At 36.3% G+C, this 17,507-nt stretch overlaps 1 protein-coding gene across 1 annotated transcript; it reads right to left on the bottom strand.

Moving 5' to 3' along the window:
• Positions 1–1,451: 1,451 nt before the first annotated feature.
• Ack (activated Cdc42 kinase) lies at positions 1,452–16,083 on the bottom strand. The gene is made up of 4 exons (XM_069129209.1): positions 15,434–16,083; positions 13,909–14,451; positions 10,039–13,170; positions 1,452–7,950 (listed from the first exon to the last, which is right to left on the bottom strand). Exons 2-4 carry the CDS (start codon positions 14,430–14,432, stop codon positions 7,851–7,853), a joined length of 3,756 nt encoding a protein of 1,251 aa, XP_068985310.1. The 5' UTR covers positions 14,433–14,451; positions 15,434–16,083; the 3' UTR covers positions 1,452–7,850.
• Between the last annotated feature and the right edge of the window lie 1,424 nt (positions 16,084–17,507).

Genomic DNA, 17,507 nt, shown 5'->3' with positions numbered 1-17,507 from the left:
CGAGCACGATTTCGCTTCTGGATCCGTTCGACTCCTCCTACTCCTCTTCTACTACCGGCAGCTAGCTCTCTTCGAATACAAGTGAAACCAAAGACTTTCACGCCTGCGCTACCCCACCTTCTTCTGAACCTGTTGCATCGCCTCGTTGCACCTGTAATCGTACGTACGATTGGGTTTTTCGTCTACTCGAGATTGTGATAGTCGTGTTTTTGGACCACGTAAGCTTTTATACGATACATTTTCCAATAGTCTTTCTTACTAAAGCAAGTGTTATATTTCGTAAGATTTCTTCTAATATAATAAGCTCTTCTCTACTATTCTTTTTTTCTTTTATTTCGTCAATGAATTGCATAGAATTTGAATAATCTATCTCAAGGAGCAGATGAAACGATTATGAAAATTTCAAGACGTTTTCATGCAATTCCTAAAATGGAAGTTGATGATCATCGTTGTATAACGAAAAAACTAATGGAATAATTCATTCGTAATTAATTAATGTAATAATTATTTGAATATCTGTAAATTGTTCCATTAAAGTTTCCAAAAAGGCACAGCCGTAAATCAATCAAAACTTAAACAAGCTACATTCACTGAATGTCGCTTCTGAAATGTATCCGAACGAAAGAACCATCGAGACGACGTTCTTGCAGTGGCTCGTTACTTCTTTGAGCGGCAATTTAAACTTCCCATGCGTGCCACATGATTACGCAATAAACTTTCATCAGCCTTTTCAAGAAACGATCGTCAACGCGGTTTAATTACACGTACGAAGTACACGTGAACAGATACCTGTTGCTTGATACCTCAGGCGGGTCAATTAAATCGTGCTACCGGCATGATTCTACGAAAAACATGGCGTTCGCGTAGAATTAACATGATTGAGGAGAAATTATGTAATTACACGATCGTAGAATTGAACATGTAAGACTATCGTAATAAAATACAATATTTCATCAAGCTTGACTAATTACAGATAATCTGAGCTAGTTTTATCGAGTTCGTTGTACTTCGTTCTCACGATTTAGGTTAGGTTTGGCGGGAAATTAATATAGCGGCGTCGATAGAGTTGTAGGCATTGTTTGTGCGAGCATGTATACTGTTTGTTCATGATTATGATGTAAAGAGATTTAAAGAGATGTACGATTTTTAATGTAACCAATAATTTTTAAGTTTTTAAGCCACCGTGATACGATACACAAATATCGTTTCATGTATTATTCATCGTCTTCAAAGTAATCATCGTAAAATATCGCACTTCATTCTCTCTTTCTCTCTCAATATTTTTGAAAATTTATTTTCAACACTTCTGTTCTTGTAGGCATTTACAAGCTTTGCTGCGTGCATTTAAAGCATTTAGAAGTGCGGATATTTTTGCGAACGATGCCTGTAAAGTCTATAACACGCGTTAATAAGAGAAAACAGTCAAGGAAAATAAAGAAAGTGACGATAAAATCAGTATACAAAATATAATTAATCGATACATTTAATACAATCGAAGGTTCAATCAATCACAAGGCAGCTGTAAAACGTAATAACGCTATGATCACAAATGAACATTAGTGGGTACTAGATAAAAATTAATTAGAATTATAAAGTCGAACTGAAGGTTCTTTCGATAATCACAAATAAATAATCGAGGGAAATAGATTTCTTCGATTTTTTTTTTTTGTCGGTCAGCTGATACATTTTGTCTCTTCAGGGACATTGGTGCATATATCTAAGTTCATTTTAAAAATTCAATTACGATTTCAAAAATTACTATGGACGTTATTTTGAATAAGTACTCTTGACTGTATAAAGCCCTTTTATTTTATTGGCTATATGTTACTGCTATCGACGGACAATAAAAAAGACACAAAACTGGACAATTTTAAGTAAAAATTGTTCATTAGAAAAATAAAAATAAATCATCTTTATCTACCCTTAATAGATTCGTCCCTGAAGAGCTGTACCATGATGGCGTCCATAACAAAATACTCTTGTTTTCCGCCCAAACTCGCGAACATTCACCAGGTTCCGGTCTATCGAAAACTGAAACTGGTAGAAAGCCGGAATCATCCTCTACTTTCCTTGATGCGTTCAACCGAACACCGACAATTTCCGTCTTTGTTCCTTTTTCGATCAGCCATCTTCCTGTTTCAACGTAAAAGTCCATACATCGATAGCACTCGGACGTTTTTTTTTTTTATTAAAACATTAATCTGTCAGGATTAACTGGGAAGAGCAGAATTTCTGAATATTTATATCTTAAATCCTCAGAATTCTGTAATTCTGTACTTTCATAGGTTAGATTCGTTTGGAAGATTCCTCCATTATTGTGTGTATGTGGCGTTTGAAATGTCTGCGTAGCCCGATGATATTTATGGAGAAATCTAGGCAAGCTTAAAGACGGTGAGAAATATCAGATAGTCATTATAGTAACATTGATATTGAACAACTATAGTGGTGGGTTGTTTGGAAAGTTTCATTATGTTCTTTCAAGTTTAAGACGAATTTGAATAAATTTTAGTTGGAGTTTATATTTGATAATTAATTCCTTGCTTGATCATCTTTTCGTAGTATTTGGTCATAAGAGGGACAATGCTTCATCAAGGTGGCGCTAGGGTTTTAGGCGAGCCAATTCGATTCACTACTAATTGCATGAAATTCGATCTATGAAATTTGATCTGGGCTTTGCTTTTCGCTGTCTGCTAAAAGAATTCATGTTAGGAGAAGAGGAGAGAGTGAGAGTCTTTCGAAACATGACTGATTAAGTCAGTAGGCAGCGAAGAATTTTTGAAAGAAAACTTATTTATCGATTAGTCGATCAAATTTTACATTTCTAAATTTTGAAACTTTTTTAAACTTTTCTACACACTTCCCAAACAACGTTCAATAATAGTCAGAGTGGTAAAATATATAACAATAACTTTCTAGATTAAAGGCTCGTTAGTTAGAAATCTCCTCATCCACGAATCACTTAGATCCTATGAATCCATAGAAATCCTATAAACCCTAAAAACCCATCATAAGGTTTAGGGTTAGGTAGTATATATTTCCCTAACTTCAATTATGTGATCCATTAACATTAATTAACCATGATATATTGACCATGTAAATGAAAGAAATCCTGGATCTCAGGTCATTTACGTTTTATTGGCGATGTATCGAACATTTTTTTCGATCCATAACGGCAGCCATGACACACACAAGCGTCCGCGTACATTTTAGGAAACATTGGATTAAAGTAGGTTAGGAGTCGGACATTGGATTTCAAGAAATTAATTAAAGAGCGTATCTCGCATGATTTTTCAAACACGAGTTATCTCATCTTGACTGAACTCTCGGTATCGCAATGGAATCGCGCGCTTTTGTATTTTCCGTGCGCGCTCTGTGCACACCATAATCGAACTATATCGAGATGTCATTCGATCAGGTAAGATGTGTTCGTGGAATGGAAATGGGAAACTCTGTCAGTGTCCTATTTCTATAGTTTCCTCGTTTATTATTTTTCTATTTTGTTAAAAACGGGTTGACTTAGAAAAATAATGACTTTTTAGGTTAAGTTTGGAAAATAGGGATTGGGTGGCTTTTGTCGTATGACAATCACAGTGTTTCCCGTTTTCATTGTACAACTTGTTTCTGTACAGAAAGGAATTTTCATAAATGTATAATAGTTTTTTAAATTATACATTTTAGGTTAGGGATAGACCCTATTTTAATATTTTCGGCGGTTAAAAATTCTTGATAAATTGTTCATATATTGATGAAACCCTTTAACACGAAATTGAAACGAACAACAATTCTTTCGAATTTCTATTAAATCTAAAGTAAATCGAAGAATATTAAATCTAGCATCAAGTTCGATCAAATTGCAATTTTAAACAAAAGAAATCTGTTATTCTTAAAAATTTATTTGACCAGCAATCGATAACGTTTCAATTTATCGAAAATTTAATGCAAAGACCAATATCAAAAGAAGCTACCAAATATGTAACTCCTTTCTGCACAGAAGAATACAACGGTAGTGAAAGTTAGGAGAAACGATCAAGCACACGTCCCAATTACACTCGAACGTCTTTTGAACTAATTGACCTCGCATTGGTCAGAAAAAGATGAAAAAGGGAAAAAGGAATCGTATAATATTAACTCAGTCGCTAGAAATGGCTATGTACACTTCTCGTATTTGACGAGTATAACCTAGTCGGTATATCGCTAATTCTAAATAAGGACAACAAATCTTTCTCGTTCTCTCTCATTTTCTTTCTATTTCTGAACGCTAGAGCCTTTAGTAATGCATATCACAGTTACAAAAATTCAACACTTCTCGCTACTTGGCAATCTCTTTCCCCCCTGTATGCAGTATCAAATCGTTTTTATACACATGTACATTTACAGTAGCTCATCAAAATATTCCATCACTCGTAGAAATCTTGTTATATATATTATGTACACATTATGTGTCATATATGAAAGATTTTGAAATGTCATTAGCATTGTAACGAGACAGGAAATTGGTTTCAAAATCATTACGAACTTGACCAACATAACCACGATTTCTCATTATAATGCTAATAAAATTTCAAAATTATTCAGGGTGAGACGGTAAACATAGTACAATCGAGCAGGGGCTGATTCTACGTGAAAAAATAAGTCGAAAATATAGAATGCAATTTTTTCATGGGATGCTTCGTTTCCGAAAGAATAACGTTTGAATACATTTACTTGAAAACGAATTAGCCTGGCGTGTACGCGAGCACGCGTGACACATTTTCTAATTTATTTTTCTCGGAAATGCAGCTTCCTATGAAAACAATTGTATTCTTCATTTTTGTCTTATTTTCAAATGCAATTTAAAGCCCGATAAATGTCGATTATTTATCCTTGTTCAGACCGGAATTAAATCTACTTACCAAATTTTCAAACTCGATTTTCTCGGAAAAGAAAAATGAAAAAATGTTATCCCGAGATTTTTCCTTATTTTTTTCACGTAGAATGACCCCTTGCCCCACTCTACTATGATTACCTAACCTAAATCCAACCTAACCGTCGCACCCCCTGTATAGCATATACAATATATATATATATATATATATATATATCAAAGTTTTCTACGATAGGTATGCAAACACTTTCGTGAGTCACTGTATTTCTATCGGACTCGAACGCTTTCGTCAGCCACGATTGCATTGCTTTTACTCGACAACCATGTGTACGTTTAAGGCTAGAACTATGCCAGATCGGAGACAGTTTTTGCTCCAAATGGCGGCTAAGCTGGCTTTGTGTGTCGATCATGCAATTCGAATTGACAGAACGTTGCTTGCACAGAATAGTGCCCCTCAGGAATTCTCTATGTGCTTCTGGTTTTGGTCAGTTGGACCCGAAGCTCTTTGCAATGATAATTGGTCCTTGCTAAACTCTTAAAACTTGTTATACAGTAGAATCTTCATTTATTCAAACATATAAAATAATATTAACACGATGACGATTAGTGGAGCGACACTAGCGCCGCGAGAGCGTCAACTTCATTTTACTTAATTTTACAGTTTGCCTCGTTTTAATCCGTATATCGTGTTTCACGTACGAAGATCACGAGTGGGCCATTCTCAGGAGATCACATTCATTAACTTCATAAATTGAAATGTACAGATAAGCGTCCATGTTTAAATTTATCTTAGAATTCACTCTTATTTATACAATTTTCTTGCAATGCAAATCTACAAAAACTTGTAGTTGTTTAATTGGCGGACCAAACGAACCAGTTAATAAATTATGGTACAAGAAGGGAATTATGCCTTGTTCGAACGACACAAACTGAAGTATAATTCGTTAAATTATTTGAAATGAAATTATCGTGCAAGAGAGTCGAAGAATTACCAAGCTAAAATTCTTCTTTTCTAACAGAATGATTTAATTGTTATTGCGACAAATGAATTTTTCGTCTAGTCATCGATGACACCATCAATTGCAATTTCTCTGCGATTTTCTCGTGGAATTCGATCATAAAAAGTCAGGCGCTTACAAGCACTTTCACAGTGATACTGTCATAAATATTCATGAAACAGCAGAAGAAGAGTTCCCATTTTTTTCACGGAATTGACAGAGCTTATATGGAACACACATGGCTTATCTGTGAGATTTACTTGCGGTCACGTAAATCTATTTGAATACAAACGTTTGTTGATGAGAAGAGCTTCAGATTCCAACTGAAATGGTCGAATATAGTAACCGTTTAATTCTTATGATCACTTTATTCATTTATGGTGCAAATATAGAGAGATGTGGTTTTGTTTCTTCTTTGAGGAATATTTATGTAAATTACTTAGGTAAATATTTAAATTCCAATTGTTCATGCAAATAATTTTCTTTACTTTGATAGATCTTGTCTAAATTCAATTTAGTTTAATTTGTAATTATCAGTTAGTATAAAAATTGAAGAAACATTCTATAATTCTAGTGCTTTGAGAGAAGTGGAGATTGGTTTAAAAATATCTTAATTTAGATTGCAGTTTTATAAAATTATTTTTTCTTTGTTTCAGTTAATACTTTAACTGCTGTAACCAATATCTAACTCACTTTTGATATTCTCTATATTTTTGCATATCAGATACAGCGTGTGAGTTTTTTAATTTTCCACAAATGCATAAACATTCACAATCTTAGGAAGACTCTCTTTATAAATAAAGATACAAATCTTTTTACTAGCTTCACTAATTAAATCCTCTTAAAAATACAGGATTTATTAGAATACTTTATTTATTCAAAATATGGAAGAATACTTTCATGGCATGAAAATTACACCATAAATGAATAACATGTTCATAAATTCACTGAACCTTTTCTATACAAACAATGAATACGTTTACATAAAAAGAATCTCGAGTATTCTAACATAAAGAGTATCGATTTATATAATACTTCAAAAATTAATTAAATTTCCCTTCTTTACGAAAATTACTCATTTAAAAAATCACTGTTGAACGATACTTTTACAGAATAAAATAAACAATATATAAATGGTATATATACTTTCTGTTTGATAAGAAGCACATATCCTAAAAACTATGTGACTCGAACATTCTCAAAAGAAAAAAAAAAAGAAGAAGAAGAAGAAGGAGAAGGAAAGAAACTTACTTTCATCCTCAGCCATCCTTCTTCTATTCTGCGTCGATGTTGCAGTTACACGCTGGCCCAACAGTAACAATTTTATTTTCTATTTTCGGAGACACGATTCGCTACGGTAGCTCACGCAATTTTTCTTTATTTCTTTTCTAATTTCTGGAATGCAACTTGTGCTCCTTCATTTTTACCGAATTATAAAATAAGAGGGGAGTGAAAATAAAAGAGAAAAGAAGTAGAAAAATATCAATACTCATTCCCTTCACGGAAATTATTTTATAATCTTTCATAGAGCCTCGAAAAATGTTAAATATCCTATCTATCTCATAATTATAAAACCAGCCCGAAGATGTTTATATCATTTCTGTTTCGTATAATATTTCTACAAATTCATATTTTCATAAAAATAATTTTGAAAGTAAGATTCCGATAGAAAATTGTTTCTTTTTCTATTAAATAATACAAAGAGCACGAATTAATAATAAAAAGGAGTAATGAAGATGGTAAACGGTTTAATATTATAAAATGTGAATTTATAGAATTTGGAGAATATTAGGGTGGCTTTACGTTTATGAGACGCGGTATCATAGTCTTAAGAAGATGTCTTTTTCAGGAGACAATTAATTATACTCGGAGCCCGTAGCCTCGTTTTACGCATTGTATGGCTATCGTTTATAAATACATATACCTATATTTACTGCTATAGTTACTTTACAATATCTTCAATAAGAGCGCGCTCTTAATATCTGGCTTCATTTGACCTGATCTAACAAAAGGGAAGCCGCTAAATCTACATCGTATTCAGTCTGCTTCAGAGCACCCTCGCACTGTTGTCGATCTGCCAAGCCCAATCTGAAATTACAATAATTGATTGCGTCATTTTCCGAACGTTCAGCTTCATTGCGCAATTTGAAAACCTATGATATTTTGTCCCAATAGGTTACTGAAAGATCGTTGATCCATTAACGTACAAATTTTATCCAAAGAGGGTTTTTTGATTAATTTATACAGGGTGGTTGGTGGTACAGGCGGAAAGGGGGTGATTCTACGCGAAAAAAGAAGTCGAAAATATAGAATACTTTTTTTAATTTTTCCATCGAGACAACGATCTACAGTGAAATCCGTTATAACGTACCGCACGCGTACCGAGCGCAAATTCAAAGTCGATTTTCTCGAAAACAAAGCGTCAAACGAAAAATTTTTATTCTATATTTTCGACTTCTTTTTTCGCGTAGAATCAGTCCCTCTCCGCTTGTACCACCAGTTACCAACCACCCTGTATAATTAAACTCCGCTTATTAGCATTATGGCTATGAGAAGAAATCCGAAGGTTTTACAGCACAATGATAAAGGCTTTCCTTGCCCACGGTAATCTTATATATATTTATTTTGTATATTTATTTTATATTTATTTTGTGTCACTGAGTGGTCCTTAATGGATTAACCGAAATAGTATAATATAATAGAAAGGTTTCCATTTCTGCTTCGATATAATATATGCACACTGTTGCCCGAAAAATTGCAGCCGGTTTTTCAATTATGGCTGCACTAAATTCATAAACGTAGTACTTTTATAATACATAAATTTCTCATTTCTAAAACACACAATGATTTCAAACTTTTGGTCTAGAGCGTATTAATCCTCAATTATCAATTATGGCTGCACTAAATTCACAAACGTAGTACTTTTATAATACATAAATTTCTCATTTCTAAAACACACAATGATTTCAAACTTTTGGTCTAGAGCGTATTAATCCTATACAATCAAGAACTTTCTGTGGATATTTATTTGGAGAAATTTCGGGAGATCTACAAATAGATAGCAATCGAAGCATTTCTTATATCTTCGATAAAATTTCACTAATTCTACGATCGGACGCAAATCGAAAGTATCTTTTATATGTAGTTGGAATATATAGTCGAAAGATATTGACATCAACGTGATAATTGGTTAAAAAGTGAAAGGAATATTAAACAGTACTTTCTCAGAGAAAAGATAGACGTGCAGAAATCCTAACCTTTCTTTTCGAAACGTTACGATCTGTTTGAATATACGGAATACCGGAAATCATGTAAATAACTCGATTAAAGAAATATATATAATTTTTAATTTATACGAATTAAATATAATAAGGAATCACATGTATAAAGTGAATTATGGATGACATTCGAGGAATAGAATCTACTCTTGTATCCAAGATCAATTAAAAAAGAAAACAAGCTGAGTCTGCCTTCAACCTACAAGACACTAAGACTGCTGACCACAAACTACGTATAATGTTTCAATGTCTTGCTTTGGAATAACACGATACATAAATCCATGAGAAAACCATGAAACAAGGAGTTAAAGAAAGGAAAACGACAGATAAAATATTGCAATTTTACTAATACCAATTTCAGAATCCAAAAGATAATAAAAATTGTACTAACTTAACCGAAATTTAATTTAAAATTGACCCACAGGACTAATTAACTCCTTGCCATACCATTTAACTCGAAAGAATCGAAAACCCAAACGTTGCGCTTGAATGGTCAGGGAAAGAGCCGAAGCGACGGACACAGAGCGTCGGAACTTGAAACATGAGATCGTGCGACTGAGTACGTTGATAGCCGCGCCCGTGTTTAAGAAAAAGACACCATTCGATACATTCGTACTTGATCCGAGTGAGACTAGTGATATTTATACGTTTAACGTGAAATTAGACCATGAGCCTGACTCGTGATATTCAGATTTGGCTCAAAATTCTCATCACGACTCAGACTCGTAACAGTATGGCAAGGGGTAAACATTTAATCGAAACCTAACCCAAGCCAGAAAATAATAAAAATTGTACAGATTCGAAAAAATCCTTCAAATCCACGTCTCTGGAAGTCCCATTCATTTCCCCAAATTCGCAAAACCATCTAACCAATAATTCAAATTAATTTCAAACTTACCTAAAAAGGGACTCGATCTTCGCTTGCCTGTCTTTCAGGATCTGTTTGGCCGCTTGATTAGTGTCCCAGCCAGTTGCCTGTAGCGCGGTGAGTATTTCCTGTTGTGATGCGTCAGCTGCCTCTCTCTGCACCTTCATTACTTTGTTCGCTCGAAATTCATCGTTGAGGGACATGACCAGCTGTTGAGAGGCCGCGGTCAATGGGGGGCTGACACCAGAGGGGTAGGCGGACGTGGAGGGGGCTAATTGAGTATTAACGACCGTCTCTGTCATCTGAGGAGGCAGACATCTCGTCGAGGATGCTTGCAGCGTCATGGCGCCCTCTTGAGGCTGGTTAGTGTGCGTGAGCTGAAGTAGATTGGGACTGTTAGCCAAATTGCTAGCTAAATTGGACTTCATTGCAGTCTGGCCTTGTCCAAGATCGTTTTGAACCGATTTCATGGGACTCCACGTTGCTGGAGGCGGAGGATTGTATACCGGAGGCTGCTTCAGGTGAGGACTAAAGTCACAGGGATGACCTTGACCAAAAATATTCCTCGTAGACTGACCAGAACGAGCCTGGGAGCTGGCTGCAGCTCCCTCCAAGTAGTGACTATGACTTAGATTGCTGGCTGAATCACCTGCACCCGACGTACTAGCTGCATAATAATTCCTTAGAATATTCTGCTGCACTGTCTTGTTATATAGCGTGTTAAACTCGTTTTGAGACAGTTGGTCTAGGTTTGGTACAGTCTGTTTCAACTCTGCGTACACTTGTTCCGAAAACACCACATTTGGAGGCTTTGAAACGTTACTGGAGTGTGCTTGGTGAAGATCATTTTGAATCTGCGTTATCCCATGACTGCCAGTTGGTAATGTGGGATTTGGAAAGTGGCTAGCCTGGTTTGCCGTCGGTAGCGAGTTTTGTGCGTGGTTAAAGGTTGGCTTGGACACATTGCTAGGAGCTATTTGCAACAGATTCAGGTTACCCTGAGCAGTACCATAGGCACTATGCTGCTGAGCTTGAGACTGCTGCCAGATTTGACCCACCATCTGTTCTGTTGCCGTTTCTAAGCGTTGTTCAGGTTGCGACCTGGGAGGCTGCTGTATGTTCGTACTCTTCGATGGCCACGAATTCTGAACCTTGCTAGGTAGATTGGTGCTTCTATAATCCATCTGAGGAGACTTACGTTTGATAGTCTGAGGTGGAGGCCTTAATGCTGGAATTGTACTATCTTGTAATTTATTAACAGACGCATACGGATCAGACGAATCTGGATTCTGTTGGCTGGTGATCATGTTCTTGCTCGCCTCCTTTTCACCTAAATGCTTCTCCAGCTCAGCTAGGAAAGTAGGGTCCAACTTTTTAGGAGAAACGTTGCAAGAATTAATTGTTAGCTCATTCAAACTTTGCGCCAAGTCGTGATTCGATTTTGGTTTCGGAGGACTCTCGTTGGGAGCCACAGGTGGAGGAGGAGGTGCGTCGGAGGTCTGCAAGTTCCGACTAGAGACATTCACGTATGTCTGCGCTTCACTTTGCATATCTTCGGGCCAATTAGACCAATTTGCCATAGGTGGACTAGGCTTATCGATCTCACTATAGTGATTCTGACTATATGCATTATTTTCCTCCGTGTCCACGTTCACGTTCAAATTGATACTATCATTTCTACTCTCCTTGCTCAGATTAAGGGAATAATGGTTCACATCTGAGCCGGACTCTGGTGTGAAATAATTTGTACTCTCCTGGCTGCTACCGCCAACGTCCTGATTTTGTACGTTTCCATACGTTTGTGTCTTGAAATACCTGCTACTCACGTCGGAGGGAACGTGACTGTAATATCTAGAATGAGGCAGCTTCATAAATACCGAGGAAGTATCGAACGGATCTGAATAAGCCGGGTCGACGTTGCCAGGGAAGTTGGCATAAGTTCGAGGATCCTCGTCCTGCCAACTCGTCTGTTGTTGCCGTTCCAAATCGTCAATAGGCTCGTCAAGGATATTGACGACTCGTCGACAGGCAGTGTCCGATTGCGCCTCACTCGTATTCACCATCTCCTCCGGGGACAAATCTATCAAACTGCCCTCCTGACTGCTACTAGGAACAGAGGCGTTCAACGTTTTCACAGGACTAGCTCCGATATCATTCTGTAATTTTGTATAATTAAACTGTTTTCGCGATCTTGGTGTACCGCAATATTTATCCTTCACGAGACTATCTGGAGGAACAGTTACTCCAACGACGTCAGGTGGCTCCATAGGATTTCGAAGATACACGTCGTCGATGTAAATAGGACTACCCCAACTTTTGCCAAAAGGTGCACCATGACCAGTATGGATAAAAGAATTCTCCAACGGCTTGCTGATGTCCTCACGCTGTTTTCGTCTCATAGGATCGACAAAACAACGAGGGAAAAGCCCAATTTGAAAACTTCGCTGGTTCTGACCTTTCCACCAATAATTCTCCGGCCGTCCGTCTAAAATGACTATCTGATCACCCTGCTCTATGGTCATTTTGCCAGCCATCGCGAAGTGACTGATCGCTTTCATCACAGTTGGGACCATTCCCGTGAGAGAAGATTTTAGAGAAGCGAAGGTTGGTCGTTCTGAAGGCTCCCGAGCCCAGCAACGAAGCATTAATTGGTACATATCTGGTGGTGTTGCTTCTGGTTCGTGTAATCGTTCACCATCCTTGTCTATTTTTCGAAGAATCTCTGATCCTTTTAAACCTATCCACGGCTCTTCACCAAACGTTAACATTTCCCACAATGTCACACCAAACATCCACACATCTGACGCGTGACTGAATTTACGCGCTTTTAGAGATTCTGGAGCACACCAAGGAAACGGCACTTTTTTATGTTCAGTCATCACATAACAGTCTTCTTGTTGCGGCAGTGCTCGCATTAGGCCGAAATCACCGATCTTCACTTTGTCCACTGAACTTAGAAGAACGTTCCTACAAGCTAAGTCGCGGTGTAGAAAACGTTTCGCTTCTAAGTATGCCATACCCGTGACCACTTGCAAAGCGTAGTTACACAACGTTAATACTGAAATTTGACTGCACTGTTTTCGCAGATAATCGAGCAGGGCTCCCAGAGGGGCTAGTTCTGTCACCATCATCATCGGTTGTGATAACACTACTCCATATAACCTGGAAAAAAAATGTATTTATTTAATTAATATTGTCAAATTAATTTGCTTTATTGGTAGACTAAATTTTTATTCATTTATTAAACATTTGTAGCGACCCATGGCCGCAAAGAAAGTTCTAGGGTTGAAGCACATGTGTTGACCAAATGGCCCGCGAAACGGCGTCCGAGAACAGGACGTCGTAAAAGAATAAATCCTGGGACTTACTAAAAAACCCATGGGCCTTCGAAGAGAAAATTTATTGTTTTATTGCCTACGGGTTTTTCCATCCCCACCTCGGAAGGAAACTCTCTCTTTCGAGGTCCTCGGCACCCTATAAAAAGGGAAACGAGGAAAAACTCGGGATAGTCGTTCATAGTCGTTGATGGCATTTCATGGGAGTTCACGGTAGTCGCTGGTAGTCGCACGGTTAGTCAGTCAAACAGATAGTCAGGGTTAGTTCGTAGCGAGTCTGTATGGAGTTTGTATCAATTCTGTATCGACATCGTCTGAGCTGGACGTGCGTCACGTTACGATCTAAAACGACGCGCACTCGACATTGAAATAAACATTGTTGAAGTTAAACACCGGAGTACTTTAATAACACTCAACACGTCCTACACCTCAAATTTAATATATAAAATAGACCAAATACAGCACTCATTAGAAACAAATCTTTGTCTAGGTTCTAATTTTTAATTATGTTTATAAAAACATTAATCTACATAAGAATCCACAGTCTATTTTCAAAGATATGTACCTAATGAGATTGTGATGATCCAATGTGTGCATTGCTTGAACTTCTGCCACAAAATCTTCAATAACATTTGGCTGAGTCAGAGCATCTGCCTTCAGAACTTTTACAGCAACTGGTAATATCCTACCAGAAGGAGAAGTCCATTGTCCACGTCTCACTACACCAAAACTACCATCACCCAGTTTATCAGACAGTGTCACATCTTTATCTTGAATGAGACATGTTAGCACTGAGGAACCTTCAACTGGTTGAGAAGATCTTTTATTGCTTTTTGTGCTACTCCCAGGCCTGATCTTGGTCATCAAGCTTTTCTTCCATTGTGTAGTTCTCTTTTTCTTCACTGCTTCTAGTAATCTTCTAATACCTGGCTTTCCTAATCCTATCTGTTCAAGATCTTCCGGTTGCACATGGTCAAAGTGGTGTAGTCGAGTGACTTGTAGGTCATCTCTTATTCTGGTGAAAAACTGTGAAAGTTGAACGTCGTGCAACAGTTCTTGCAGCCATTCTGTACCCTCATCATCTGCCATGTTCAATTATTCTAGTACCCTGAAAAGAATAAATGGATTATAGTGTTTGTTTGTGTCAATATACAAAGAATAAATAAACTTGAACATGAAACTGAACATAATTACCATAATTGGCACATAAAAAATAAAGGAAAGAAACATAGTACAAGGAAATGATTTATTTATTCATAAATTACAATATTAATACAAGGATCAATTCAGTGGTAGGAGAAAAACAATTACTCAATAATGTTAAGTTGGTTTATTTTTATTTCCACACAATGCATACACAGGAGACAATTAGTAACAGAGGCTTACGTAGGTATATAGAATGATACAAATATATTATTTATCATTCATTTTTGCCTCTCCTTGAACAGGAAATGAGATAATGTTTAGTCGCAAGGAGAAGAGTTGTTGGCACATGCCATGCCGTGCATTGCTTTGTGAGTACAAAAAAGCCTGGCATAAATAGTAGATCACACCAGACGTACCAGATTAGTACTTTTACGATGGTGAGCTTTCATGCAGGATAGGAAAGAATCTCAATCACGCAAGATGTATATTCTCTGCCTTTCTAAACTATTTTTAAAAATAATTCAAGGCTATGATAGGTCAGAAATAAAAACACTAGGACCCTCTTGCAAAATTATTTACTAATTGATATGTTATAAATTTCTATTGCAATCTTATATTAAATAGGACAATCAGCTGGTACTTGTAGAATATTAATTACTTCATTACCAAATTTATTATCATTATACAAATCTTTTTAAAAAGAATAACTTATAACATTTCATTAATAATATTAGTAAATGTACACAAAAGAGCTCATGTAATTAATTTCAAAATAAAAATAAGAAGGAAGAATGCGTTTAAAGAAAATGCGAACTACGACAAATTAAAAAAGAAAGAGATTAAGCGCGTCGATTAAAGTAGAAACATGTTAGATTCTCAAAGATAGGAAAAGAGAAAAATGAGATAAGTAGATATGGTCCTGAGGGGATAAAAACATCGATTACCTTTCGATGGAGGAAAACAGTTTGGAGAGCAGTTAGATTTCCATTCCGCGAGCGCGTATGTTCGTCGGAACGTGAATCTGTTTACCGTCACTCGTTGCATGTGCAATGCGGGGAAATCCTATATGAAATTGGACAGCGGCGAAATTTGAGCGGAATCATCGCCACTCGAGCATCCTCGGCATTTTTCTCCCTCTCTGTTTCTCGCTGTCTCTCTCCCTCTATTGCCCCCTACCAGGCTGTTGTTGCACCGCGAACGAAACGCACACGATGAGATGCACGCACGATCAAAGAGGAAGGCGGTCAGAAAGCGGCGAAGAGCCCGCGACAACGTTCGCTTCGTCGGAATTCCGATTGCACGACGTCCAACAGACTTTCACCGTATGAATTTCTCACGCAGCGCATTGTTATGTACTCGACCGACTCCGTACGGTTTAACCTAAAACATGCGCGCGATTTTTCCCACTTGGACCGAGACGATTCTTAAACGAAAAGATCGACACGAGTTTCGTTGCCCGCTATATATTGTATACATCGTACTTCCTCTTATTTGACGGGTTTTCGAATTGAAATTCACGTTCGAAGAAGGAACGAGCAACCTATCTACCTGACAAAACACAGGGTCGCCTACTGCCATGGAACATGCAACGATGCAACAAAGTTCTCGTTGACGAGATGGCGCCATGTATCACGTTGCAGAAATCGATCCACTAAATTACACACCAGAATGTTAGATATTTTGATTGAGAAGTTTGCACGAGATTTTGTAAAAGATTTTGGTTTGTAGAATTTGTAGAGAAGTGGAAGATTATTTGGAAATTTTGTGGAAATTTTTGGAAGTGAAGTTTACAGATACTTTGAGAGCAAGGAAAGTTACTAGATAGAGCAGCGTGGTGCTATAACAACACGAAGGGCGCGCGAATGTTCAAATCCTTGCGTTGATTATAGGGTGTTTAATCTTATCTTAAAACTATCTTTGCTTTTTATTTACAGCGCGTGTGATATATCTTTGTAAATTTTTTTTTTTTTTAACTTTTATTTATATGATAGCAGGAGAATGGCAGAAATGTACAAGCATGTTATTTTTCTATAGTAAAAAATTACGCAATTTACGGATAATGGCATTTTAATTATTGTGAGAAAGATTCGAGACTTTAAAAGGAAAGTGTATAAATTAAATTTTAGTTTTGTTGAAAAATTAAAGTTATAGCGTAAAGAATATAAAAATATGATATTGATGATTTTCGTGAATATAGTATAGTATAAAATTCGCGATAAATAAATTATCACTGGAAATTATATTTTATTACTTTTAATGAATGATTCTTAATGAATATAGTATATTTATTTTTGTTTATTGTAAACTTACCTCAATTAACCATTGTTTTAGTGGTTTAATATCAAGAGAAATTGGATAACCGGTACTACGTTATATTATTAGTCTTTAATATTAACCCATTTTTTCAAGGAAAACTTGGACATATATACATCGATAGAGATAACAAACTTATCAGTAATAATGTGCGCAAAAGCATTGAGTAACATAGATTTCACGGAATATATTGAAGCTAAGACACAAAACTTCTATTATTTATAACGACAACAAAATTACAGATGTTTTGAGAATTTTTAAAGACTTCAGTTCGTTCGAAGATTTGTTTTTTTAGATTTGTTTTGCTTTAATTTTATATCTGTGTAACTTGAGAAGAAATTTTTTACTTTTGAAGGATATTGGCACGATGTTTCTACAGGATGTTTCAGAAACACTGCATGCAGAAGAGTATTTCCTTCTTTTAATAACACATCACAAACATCAGAGTTGTTCAGAACAAGAATGGGATAAGATAAAAACTACAATTAAAAGGATGAAAGTTTGTAATATGGTTATCAAATTTTTCTTGATCTAGCAAAGGTACTGGGGAGAAAAGTATTGTTAAGCGTGACGATAGTAATTAATTAATATAACAAATACAATTGTGTGCCAATGATTTTGGTTAAAACCTAACCCCCTCGCTGTATACATATAAAATTACGTAATATTGTAGAATACACCAACAAAAATATAATTCATGTAATA

Source organism: Bombus flavifrons, chromosome 16 (genome assembly GCF_040668555.2).
Source record: "Bombus flavifrons isolate JBK064 chromosome 16, iyBomFlav1_principal, whole genome shotgun sequence".
NCBI lineage: Eukaryota > Metazoa > Arthropoda > Insecta > Hymenoptera > Apidae > Bombus > Bombus flavifrons.
Note: the sequence above shows the minus strand (reverse complement) of the source record. Positions and strands in the feature narration are given on the sequence as shown.

Coding starts and splice junctions, on each gene's coding strand:
- Ack (XM_069129209.1), bottom strand. CDS start 14,432: ATGGCAGATGATGAGGGTACAGAATGGCTGCAAGAACTGTTGCACGAC. Junction 13,171..13,908: donor GATCATCACAATCTCATTAG/GTACATATCTTT, acceptor TTTTTTTTCCAG/GTTATATGGAGTAGTGTTAT. Junction 7,951..10,038: donor AAGATCGAGTCCCTTTTTAG/GTAAGTTTGAAA, acceptor TTGTAATTTCAG/ATTGGGCTTGGCAGATCGAC.